General features: G+C 38.7%; 1 protein-coding gene across 1 annotated transcript; it reads right to left on the reverse strand.

The window, feature by feature from the left end:
- Positions 1-687: 687 nt before the first annotated feature.
- On the reverse strand, positions 688-9,012 carry serp (chitin deacetylase-like protein serp). Its single transcript, XM_002047525.4, has 4 exons — positions 8,450-9,012; positions 6,964-7,130; positions 6,637-6,886; positions 688-2,364 (listed from the first exon to the last, which is right to left on the reverse strand). Exons 1-4 carry the CDS (start codon positions 8,502-8,504, stop codon positions 1,217-1,219), a joined length of 1,620 nt encoding a protein of 539 aa, XP_002047561.1. The 5' UTR covers positions 8,505-9,012; the 3' UTR covers positions 688-1,216.
- Positions 9,013-12,460: the final 3,448 nt, after the last annotated feature.

The raw sequence follows: 12,460 nt of genomic DNA on the forward strand, positions 1-12,460 counted from the left end.
AGCGCCAGCGGGGGCTGTCCAAAGATTCCCTATATGAATTAAGAACCTGTTGCCGGAGACCACTTCACAATTGGTGCCATATGAGCCGGCACTCATTTTGTGTGCATACAAATTGGCAAGAAAAACCGAAAAACCGAGAAGAAAAAAAAATACATAATAAGAGGATTTTTAATAAGCTTAAATTTTGCATTTTAATAAATTCATATGCTGCCCAGCAATATATATAAATATATATGCTAAGTATGGCTAATTCTAGACCGGTTGCTTCGCTTTAAAATTGATATGAAAACCAGTCTAGGAAACACTCGAAATACTAATAAAATCAATAGAAGAAAAAAAAAAACTTAAATTTACATATGAAACTGAAATCGAAACTGAAAACCGAAATCAAAAACGCGTTTTGTTATTCAAATTTTTGTTGTTTTTTTGTTTTTTTTTTTTTTTGGTTTTGTTGGGATAATACAAAACTGGTTAGTAAGTCAGTGGGTAGCGCACACAAATTGGGTTGATTGTTGGCTATACTGGTAGTTGGATATATATATATATATATAGTGGTTGGGCCGACTTGCGTCTGTTGCCAGGTAGAAGAGAGACTGTTGCTAAACCCATCTTGTGCATTATAATAGCATTTTTATGGCTGCCGCTGCTGCTCAAGATTAGCATCACAATAATCAAAATGATGAAATATACTTTTCGTTTAATTCGTTTTTAAGTTTGTTGTTTTGTTGCTTTTTTTTCGTTTTAGTTTTTTTTTTTCGATTTACTTTATTTTTTATTAGGTATTTTTTAAATATACACATACAAATTAACGTAAAACTACAAAAATGAGTATATAAAAACACAAGTTTTGTTTTGTTTGCTGTTTCTTGTTGTTGTTGTTGTTGTGTTGTGTTGTCATTTTGTCAATTTTGTTGTTCTTTTTGTTTGTTTTCATTGTTTTGTTTTGTTTTTTTTTTGTTTTTTAATAACGTAACACAGCAGACTTAGCCGAGCGCGTTTTTGTAGCGATTTAAAACGCGGCACAGTCAAAATAAAGAGTACAATATAAAAGAAGTCTTGAGTATATTGAAATAATAAAAGTCGAGTAGTTTGTAGGTGACTGTAGGAATTTGGATTGGGGCTGCTTGGATGCGGATGCGAACGCACTCTTTCTCTCTTTCGCTCTCTCACAATTGAGCTCTCTCTCTCGATCTCTCTTACTCTCTCGCACGCTGACTTAGAAGAAACCATCGCCAGTGGGATCGTTGACCCATGGGTAGTTGTTGGGGCATCTGACGCAGGTCTGCAGGTTGATGGTCTCCCCGGGAACCTCCTTGGAGGTCAGCTTGCAGGTATTTGGCACCCAGCAAGCTTGTCTGCCCTCCACCACGCACCTCTCCCTCCAGGGCTCGAAGTTCTTGACCTCGCTGATGGTACGTGGATTTTGCATCCACTGTATCACCTGTGTCATGGTCACAAAGTACACATCATTGTGATTGGCCAGGATCTCATCGATCCAGTAGAGGAAGGCGTCCAAGAACTCAGGATTGTTCTTCAGCCAGGCGGCATGGAAGTACAAACCAAGCGGTGCACGATTCTGATCGTAATGGCGATCGAAATTGTGATTCAGGAAATTGTAGAACTGATCGCCCGTCAGGATATTTGAGCAGGAGTCCACCATGGCACAGCCAGGCAGATATTCATCATTGGCGGGATCCTCACGACGATCCAACTCATTCATCACCATCTCCCACACGGCATGCGATCTCGTGGGGCAGCTCTGCAGATTGCCATGACAACGATGGGGCATGCGGAAGTACATGGTATATGGCCACAATGGTGGGTTCGACAGCGGAGCTGTAATGGTCGAGTCGTAGAGGAAGGCCTGCTCCTCCATCATGGTGAACTGATTGTTGCCGCCGACACGCAGATATGGCGCACGCACACCCACAACTGAATTGTCCGTAATATTCGCATATTTCTCAATGATAATCCTCATGCCGGCCATTTCCTTGGCCCAGTCATCGACCGTCGCATTCGACCAGAAACGCTCCTCATCGTTGTGCGTGATGGAGTGCACAGCAATCTCATGACCCTTACGCGATGTCTCCTGCACCGCGGAATAGTTGGTGTACTTGTGGGAGACGAAGTAGGTGGCCTTGATGTCGCAGCCATTGGGATTCTTGCGACCCTTGAAGATCTCCTTGTACAGCTCAATGTTGTTGTTGTTGATCGCATCATCGAACGTTATCGTGATCATCATGGGCACATCCTTGGCTGGCAAATCACCGGGTATCGAGGTGCCATCCTCCGAGCAGAAGCAGTCGGGCAGCACGCAGACGGCAGGGTCGCAGGGTGGCGCGCGATTCGGATCGTTGTCGATATCTATAAATGATGCAAAAATCCGAACATAAAGACAAAGATCAAATAAAATGCTTTGCACGGCGAAAGAAATGTATCATATAAACCGTATTAAATACCCAACAATTTTATTCTTTATAAATTCAAATTTCTTATTTAAACATCTAAACTAAAGCTGTTAAGGAATGGCTGTTAATAGCTACTTAACATAAAATGTAAATATCTATAACAGTTCTTTGTTAACTCCAGACCTATCCCTTCAAGCGGAAAACATTTTTGACTTCTGATAGTATGAATAAGGGCTCCTTGCTTTTGTAAGCAGTTCAAGAGAATTGGGAAATCTCTTAAAAATCACACGGCCGGCCTAGATATTAAGAAATTCCACATTTTTTTGGCTTATACAATTTAATTACATATATTGTTTTCGGTATTTTTTTTCTCAGCGCACTTGGGTCTTGGCTAATCATTTATATTCTGTACGGGGCGTTTCAGTAAAGTTCAATCAACTTTATGGAAAATGATTTCAAACAATTAGCTAACTGTACATGGGCGGCAGCCGGTTCAATGAACTACGTCAGGCCTGGAAAACCAATCACAAATCAGCCGGGTGTCGGGAAAACCGCCGTCGCCAAAACGCAAAGTGAATGGAAAATGTCTGCACAATTTCAGTATCTCATATATATGTATATATATTTATTATTATTTTGAATCTATATTTTTCTCTGTGTGTGCTTTTTTTTTGTTGTTGTTGTTTTTGTTGAAGCCAAGTCTTCGTCAATCAAGCGAAGAGCTCGACTTGGCAACTGCTTTGGCATGCAGCCAACGTTCACCTGGGCCAGGGCAGAGGCCCACAATGTTTAATCTATGCGGCGCTGTCTTCGGCTTTCGGTCAGCCTCAGTACACGCCCACGTGTTTGCCATTCATTAGCGGCCATATGCAAATTATATATACACTACTTGCCAGCGTCATTTGTAAGCCTTGCACTTGCATAGAGCATGGTGCTTGGAGCAGTAGCTCATCATCATAAATCAACTGCGAAAGTTTGCAGTAAAAGAAACTCTTTGACGTAATTTTTTGTTGCTTTGGCACTTGCCAAAGTGAAATGCCAACGAGACACGCAAAGGCCAAGCAAATAAAATAATAACAAATAAAAAAGAAAACACTTTTGTTTCTTTCCTTCGTTTTTCTCGTCAGGTTTTTTCTTTTCGAATCAGTTTTTGCAAGTAGGTCGAACCCGGCTTTTGTCTCCGCCTGACCTTTTATCACTCCGCCTGTCTCTCTCACTCTCTCTCACTCTCTCTCTCTCTATCCCTCTTTCTTTCACTCTGCTGACACACACACAACTACTGACTGCCAGCTGTTGGCATTTCTTGTTGCCAATAATCTGTCGTTATAGCCAAGTGTTATGTCATCGAGCATCGAACCGGTTGTGCAGCGTCGGCTCAGCCTCTGAATATTCCCTGGCATTTAAGCGACTTTAGGGTTTGTCTTTAGTTTGCATGCCATTTCTTTGTCCGCTCCCCGTTTCGCTCACATATTTGTGCTCTTGTGTTCACATTGTTTATGGCCAACAGCAAGCTAAATGTGAGCTGGCTTTACATTTCGTTCAAGAGGATGTGCACAGGCCCAGGCCGATTACGTGATAAAGTCGGCCAAGTGGCATATGAAATTACAAGTAAACAATCACGGATCTTATTGTGTTGAATTAAGAAACTCAAAAAACACTTTAACTGGCATGAAACAGTAAAGAGAATCTTGGGATTACATTCACATTCCTTCGAAACACCAGTCTTTTGCAGAATTTGTGTTATCTGATTACAATTATTCGATTCTTTTTCAGTAAGAAAGAGGAAACATTTAAATATCTTGCGCAAAGAAGAAAACAGAACGAAAAATTTGAACATTATATTGCAGTGTATAACGATTGAGGAAAGAAACTTGTGCTTACTTTCTATATTTTTCGATTTCTTGCACGCTTAGAAAAACGTTTAAGAATGTTGAGCAAAGAAGACGACAGAAAAGGGCAAATTCAGACAATAGCTTTGAATTTATGAATATCTTAGGAAATAAATAACTTTATATCTCACTCAAAATCACATAATCTATAAGACTACATAAAAATCTTGATTTCAGCAACTCTTTCAGTAAATCGTTAATGAAAGTAGCACTAAGCAGATTATTGAAAAAAGAAAATTGAAAGTGCCAGAAAAGACTGTATAAATTTATTTATCTAAGTTTTTTAAGTATTTAACAAACATATCGTTTATCATAATTTTGTATATTTGGTTTCTGCATTGTTTTCATTATCGTAAATACTGCTAAGCTATTATCCGGGGCTATCTATGCGTAACACTCGTCGCTTCACACACCTAATTGACTTCGCTTCGACGCTTTGCTGCACATTTTTGTTGATATATGGATTTATAATCGCAGCAAAACTCTAGATGGTTGCCATTTAAATTGGCTCATACTGTGGCTTCCTTATTGCCTTCGAGGCGAGCAGCGAGCTGTGTTCAGTGAGCAAGTGCCTGCATTATTCAATTTCAATTTTAAATTCAATTGTTTACAAATTAATGGCTCGCTGAGCACTTGCAATGTTGCCGCCATCGCCAACGGCTGTGAAACGTGCCAATTTTCGCATTAGCCAAGACACGATCTGCCATCTATGAGCTGCGATCTATGGCGGAGGTCTTAGAATTGAACTGCCGTAGCTCTGGCAATGGCCATTTATTTCTTGACTATTGTTTGGCATTTGATTTGCTCATTAATGCACATTTATATGCGGGCGCGTCTTGAGAAATGTCGGCATCGTGTTTTGCAAATTATTAATGTAAACTCAGTGAAGACAGAAAAAAAAAAAAATGAAGCGAAATGAAAACAAAATCAAAGCAAAAGCTAAGAAAGACTCCACTTTGTTGTTATTTAAAATTAGTTGCGGTTTTTTACGCTGGCTGCTATTTTAAAGAAATAATAAATAAATAAATAACAAGTTGCTGGCTCTTTTGTTGCTGCTGCTTTTTTTTTTTTGTGTTTTGTGATTGTTGTTGTTGTTGTTGGTTAGTCGGCTTTTTGCAATTGCTAAAAATACAGCGTTTTAAGCCGATTATGTAAGCCTAATTTACACATGAATCGAACGGGCTTTGAAACGCCTTTCGGTAGCTCGGCCCCATGCCAATAGCGGCGAAGTGGGCAACAACGGGGTAGATATACGTACATTTGCTTTGGTTTTATTTCTTTTAAGTCCAAGGTTAAAATTAATTATTGATTTATTTAACATTTAGATGTTGCATGCGAGATGTGTGTGACTTAAGCATGGCCTAACCACCCGGTCCCACTCAAAAATTTATGTATAATGAATGGTGCAAAATGCACGACCCAACCCAGTTTTGTGTCTTGTGTGTGTTGGATCAATGATGAGATCAGCTCAAAGTTCGTTTCTTTGGCATTTGCTACCATTTCACACTTGACATTTCCCATCCAAAAGAAGTCGAAGACGAAGAAGAAAACACGTATTTATAAGAAATAAGCCAAAACGAAATCTAGCGGCATTTTATGGGCTCACGATCGCTCCCTCTGAAGGGCTTTACGAAACCGGTCTATACCTGGTGCAATACCTGCATTGCACGTAGGCGGCAACCCCCGACCGCGCCAGCTCCCTCACAGACACTTGTCTGTTGCATAGTGTTTTTCTTGAGAGATTTTCAGAGTGGTTCCACAGACCGAACAGCTCCAAAAGTAATGTTAAATGCCGTCGACCGGTTTTAAGGTGCGACTCTGACTGGGACAGGCTTAAATCCACTGAGCAGCTCAAAGAAATTGACGCGCCACACAAATGTAAGCCACTAGAAATGTTTTTTTTTTCTTGTTTCTTGTTTTTATCTTGCCCGATGATGGGGTAATATCGGATTTGAAGCCAATCCTATGTAATGCTGGCAGCTTATGTCTCGAGTCTTGCTGAATCATTCAAGTCAAACCTTATGTGGCACCGGCATTACATACACTTATTAACCATTAAGCTCTCCAAGTCCTACTTATGATAATATTATTAAAAGAACTGGTATTTATTTCGTATTATTTTCTGAATGAGCTCTGTTTTGTGTTCTCCCTTCAGTCCTACTTATATGCTCCTTTCACTCTCTGTTGGTTTTTCCTCAGATTGTTTCTTGTCTTTTTCATCCTTTATCTCGGATTAATCTATCGATCTATTTATATTTTCGCTGTTTAGCTAGTTCCAAGTATTCCCCTCCATGCTCCCCACTGTGCTCTTAATTATAAGTCCACAATTTTGTACTTACCGCAAGTGTTCTCATCGGAACCGTCTGAGCAATCCTTCTCGCCGTTACAGAAAAGGCCGCGCTCAATGCAGTTGCCATCACCGCAGGCGAGGAAACCATCCTGGCAGAGCGGCTCGTCTGTGTGCAGCAGAGGCTTCACACGACGCTCCTTGTTCTTGCTCTTGCAGTTCTTCACCGACTCCTTCCAGTCACAGGTCTGCTTCTCAATATCGAAGTACAGACCAGCTGGGCAACGAATGGCTTGCAGGCCCTGTAAATCATCAGAGCAGAAGCGGAGCAAAGCATTTTAGTGTATGAAGAGCTGGGCTAGTTTGTAAGCAAACCTACCGATGAGGTGCACTGAATGACATCGCGACAGTTGTCACCCTCGCCAGCTACCAAACGGAACCATTCGCCGGCATCTTTGTCCTTGCACAGCTCCTTCTCGAAAGACTCCTCCTTCTTTGGCTCCTCGGTTGTGGCCTGACGCTTAACGCGCACTTCTTCAGCATTGGCTGCAATCGGGCAATTCGAAATTAATTGAGAAAAATTACGCAAAAAAAAAACCACCAAAATGAAAATGCAAACAAAAAACAAAACGGTTTTGAAAAGTGCAAATATTGAGGGAAAAATTAATTTAAAGGAAAAACAAGCTTTTAATGAAATTTACTGAAGCTTCGAATGAATGTTAATTATTAACACCTCAAATTTGAATAATTTGCAGTATGTAGAATTTAGTTTTAAATTAAATTTAGGAAAGGAAATTTGTAAAAATCAGCCCAAAGCTTGGCTATTTTCTTTGATTAATGTGATTTCAAAACCGGAAGAATTTCAGCTTTGCATTCGGTATGGCAAATGTGGGTTGGTTATATGTCTGTTTGGCTGGCACTTCCTGTTATATATATACAACAAAATAAAAAAAAAAAAGATATCGATATAGACATACGACATATGTAGATGCAGGCCGGGGACTAACGGCATGTCGTCTAGCTGGTTGTGCCTCTTGGAGCTTGGGGTTGGCCAAAACACGTTTGCCATTATGAAATACGATGTCACCAATACCAATGCAAAGAACTTACGGCACGGGCAGACTCCATGAGCCCAGGCCAAAAATAACAAATATAATAATAACAGCAACAACAAAATAATATATAGAAATACTTGTTGAGCTCGGCTATAACTTTGACATTTCGCAGTCACAGTTGGCAACAGTGAAAGAAACTGTTGCCATATTTGCATAACTGTTAACGGTTAATTGACAGTCGAACGGGCAAAGCCGCTGGGCAAATTACACACGACAACATACTTGGGTACATGAATTGCATGTACTTAATCACACATATTGATCGATTGCCTGTCAGAGTCAACAAATGCATTCCACAAATGTCGAATGTCAAACTCGACTTGATTCGAAACGAAGTTACATTTATTTTTTTCTTCAGCTGAATACTGAATATGCTGTTTTTAATGTTGAATCTCAGGATCTGTGCAACCCTACAGAAATGAAAGTTGTTTTGCAAGTGCAACAAGTTGTTGTTGTTGTTATTGTGGCCAGGCAATTGTCTACGCGTCCTTTTTTTTTTTGCATAATCAAGGTTACAAACAGGCTACGACTTTAATTTAGTCAGCTTTCAGTTTTTATATTTGAAGGCCAGTTTTTAATTTTTTTTTTTTTAATTGATTGACAACTTCCGCTGCAGCAATGCAAATTATTCAGACAGACCAATTAAAACAGGCCCACACTATAACTAAGCATTTTTTAATATATGTACTTAAAAGCATATTTTGTGTTTTGTTATTTTGTTTTCTATTTCAATGAAAATGTTGTGCTTACCTGCGCCAATGGCCGCCAAGGCCAAAACGGCAAAAACAACAAAGAGTTTTGCCATTTTGTAGAGTTAAAAAAACACACGCACAGTTTCTATGATATGTCAGCAGCAGTTTCTAATATTTTTTTTTTGTATTTTCACTATGTTAAAAAACACTCGAGTTGAGATCAGCTTTGAGCAGCGGCAGTAGTTTTGTCCTTCCGTTCGCTATCAAAGCTCCATTTACACTGTTTGCTACGTTGTCGCGCACAATTTCTCGAAGCTGACGCCAAAGCCCAAAACCAACTCAAATTTGCTTCTTTTATTACACGCGACGACGTCGGACGCCTCTCTTGCTGCTGCTGCTGCTGTCGATCTGCAGCTGCTGGTGCTGTGGTGAGTTTTGGAAAGCGTTCGCTAGCTTCTTTTTTTTTTTGCTTTTTTTAACAGCTAAACACAAGCACTGGCAACGGCAGGGGCGGCAACACGATCCACACTCGTGAGCTTTTTAACGGCTTTCGTTGCTCGGTCGGTTGCACAAGTGCCGTTCAAAATACGCTCGTGACTTGACTGTCGCCCAGAAAGAGAGAAGTGCGGCACGTACGCGACACTCTTTTATATGCAAAATGGCAGCCGTTGCTTGTATTGGTTGGGCTGGTGCCTGTTGGTGTCTGCCTCGTGGTGAGTACCAGCTGCAGCACACCTCTGTGGACTGCAAGTGTGTGGACAGCATTCGCTATTGTCGCTGCTGCTGCCCACTTGCTGCTGCAAATTGAATTCTTGGCTTTATGTCTGAAGCTTTGAGCGCTTCGTTGGCAAATTCCAGAAACTTATATCTGGGCGTATCCTCATTAAAATAAGTATGCTCACATAAGTTCACACATATCGAATAACTCGAATTAACAGTTACTTTTGGGTTGTATACCCTAGCGATAATACGACCGATATTCAATATAAATATATTCAATATAAAAAGGCACACTTGTCACACTTCGGACAGGGTCCCTGGGTCATATCTTATATATTTCATATAAGAATTTCTCAATACTTAATATAAGCAGAAAATTTACGATAATGATAATGAAAATAATAACAATAATATTAATAATTATAATACTAAAAATATAATCATACCCATAATTATAATCATACTACTAAAAATAACAATATTAATAATAATAATAATAATAATCCCTGATATTTATTCAGTTATGTTTAATACATTCAGAAAAGTTTGTGTTAAATTATTTCAATCAGTTGGGACCTGTTTTTTATTTTTAATAACATTTTAGAGCATCAAATTAGAGCAATAAAATGTTGAATGTCATTATCCACTTCTACCCGTTCTGCAGGCTACCTTAACTGTTTTATAATAAATTATACAATTAAATTACCCACATAAAATGCCACTTTAAAGTTCCCCCCAAATCGTGTTATTTGTATATTATTTACAATACAAAAGAATTTTAAAAATGTGTGTTAATAAAACATTCAAGTTACTTGGAATGAAAATTGTTAAATAATATCATCTATATTTAAGATATTTGTCCGACAAGTAGCAAAAAAAACATGTGTTTCTTTTAATTTGTCAAATAAAAGAGCCCAAGGTTATGGAATTATATTATCTAAGCCAACTTCTATCTCTTTGTCTCTCTCTCTCCCACTGTGGTCTATCAAAATCCTTCAGTTTCAGTCATAACGAAAAATGGCAGTTTAAAATCTAATCTGTAATGAAATTAAAGCAACTTATTGCTGCATTTTATTTTTTTATATTAATTACGTTAATAGCAAGCAAATCGAATCCAAAGAATATCGTTTAGTTAGACTGTTTGGGTGCTTGTCGCCTTGCCAATGGCAGCATTTCTTTCCATGTGGCTAACTATCGTGTCTGGCATCTTGGCGTTCCAATTTAAATCCGCTTTTTTGTCGCTGCGACCTTGATCAGTTTAAAGCCAAATTAAAAACAATAATGGCCCATAGACGGCGGTTGCTAAATGACGGTGGGGCGTCGAAAGGCGTGACGAACTGCCAACGTCGTCGCTTCAACTTTAAAGTGTGCCAAACTGTGTTTTTTTTTCTGATTTTTTTTTTTGTGTGTGCTGCTTGTCATTCGCATAAGACTAGAGACCTTTTTGAGCTGTCATTGTCTATTTCGAGTCGCATAGTTTTTTTTTTTCTATTTTTCGTGCCACACTTGACATTTGCGAAGAGGAGCAAAAAGTCAGCCAACACGTTGTTGACTAGCGCTTAGATTTACATATAAAATTAAATATCGCATAGATATTTGGCTGCCCGGTTTCCGCTTCGCCAAATCACACTTGACGAAATTTACGTCAATTGTGGAACCAGTTTTCGTTTTTCATTTAAATGTGATAAACTGTTTCAACAGAACTCCTACAAAATCATTAATTTCGTTAATTTCAAGCGAAAAGCTGCATGCAAAATTGCAGCACTTAAAACAACTTGAATCTAAAGCATTTAACACTAAATTGCTCCTTGGGGCACTTTTGACCATTTATCATGCGGTTTGAGTTCGTGTTTAAGCTAAATATATTCGTATATTTATTAAGCAAAGTGCTATTCGGTACCAGGATGTTTTGTTGTCTTAAGCTGTTAGTCTTGTGGTCTGTTGCTTTGTCTCAAAAAACCGCAAATCGATAGTGTAAATATTTTATATATTAAATATATGCACCATAAACACTTTATATAGTATTTCTTACCCAGTCTGGCAGCTGCTTGTAAACTGGGTGATTTTTTAATGAACATTTTGTCCACAATATACATAACATTTTTGCATCACCCTTAAGAGACTTAATTAAAAGCAGGTTATCCATTCACTGGCCCTATAATATGAATAAGTAGCTGTTTGCATCAACGCAGACATTCAATAAACTTCAACTGCATTAAGTATACGCATATACGCTTTGCTAACTTTAAGCTGAACAAGCTCTAGAATATTTTCTGTTGAAATATATATAAAATATACCGAAAAACAAAATTAACACTTGGTACCATAAAAACTAAATGTCTAGCCTTTACAATCTCTCAGGGCGCCTAACTTTGTTGAATATCTCTTAAATATATAATATAATTAATTCTTAGAAGCATTTAAACGACCACTTTTAGATATAAAAATCAGTGCTCAGTTAATGTTGGCCTCGAAAACATTTTAAAAGCCTTAATGGATTAACAATTTGAATGATTTAACAATAAGTTACACGAAAGCTTAGCTTAATTCGATTTAAATACGCTAGGTGGAGCCGCTAACTGGGAAAGCTCCCTCGTGCGCAGTTATGGTTTAAAATAAAGACAAAATGTACTCGAAATCATATTTAATACAATTTGTTCTACTCCAAGTGCTCATGCAAAATGTAGCTGTATCTCTGGCATGAATTTATTATTCCTTGGCAACACCCAAAGAGGCCACATTCAATTATATTGCAATTATTTTTCAATTATAGACTTTTTGTTGCGAAAACTGAAAAGTTGAAAAGTTTTGCCTGCCACCTTGTCCTTGGCTAAGTATTAAAACATAAAATGTTATGGCCTAGCAAAATTTATATATTTTTCTACTTTCCTACTTACCCACAAGAACTCGAACATATATAACGTAAATGTATACAAGTATTTTATTTAGTGCCAGCTGAGCGAAGCGGACAAATTGCTCCGATGACCTTATGTGTGCATAAATATTTCAGCCGCTTTGGCTTTAGCTAGTTGCCAGTTTCAAGAGCAAGGCAGAGTCCTTGATGTAGCAGAAAACTATTTGCAAACTGTAAGGACAAAAGCCAGCATGCAATAAAAGCTTCCCCCTCGGTCCCACTGTATCATACCCTGGGCGGCACCCAAGCACCGCTGTGGTGGTCAACAGGTTGAGGGTAAACTATTTTTTTTTTTTCTCCGTTTGCAGCGAGCTTTTTTGCTTCCTTTTAGTAGCCATGAAAATTCAATTAACAGCACAGGCGCTAATTGATGGCGCATTGAAAAGCTTTCCACTTGTTGAGAAAACCAATTGAATTGGCTCGGCCTCACGTGCT

This window comes from Drosophila virilis, chromosome 3 (assembly GCF_030788295.1).
Source record: "Drosophila virilis strain 15010-1051.87 chromosome 3, Dvir_AGI_RSII-ME, whole genome shotgun sequence".
NCBI lineage: Eukaryota > Metazoa > Arthropoda > Insecta > Diptera > Drosophilidae > Drosophila > Drosophila virilis.

Bases quoted from the DNA above. Each gene is read 5' to 3' on its own strand.
- serp (XM_002047525.4), bottom strand. From the start codon at position 8,504: ATGGCAAAACTCTTTGTTGTTTTTGCCGTTTTGGCCTTGGCGGCCATT. The intron at 6,887-6,963 runs GTAGGTTTGCTT...GATGATTTACAG, and splicing joins TCATTCAGTGCACCTCATCG to GGCCTGCAAGCCATTCGTTG. The intron at 2,365-6,636 runs GTAAGTACAAAA...CATCATTTATAG, and splicing joins TTCCGATGAGAACACTTGCG to ATATCGACAACGATCCGAAT.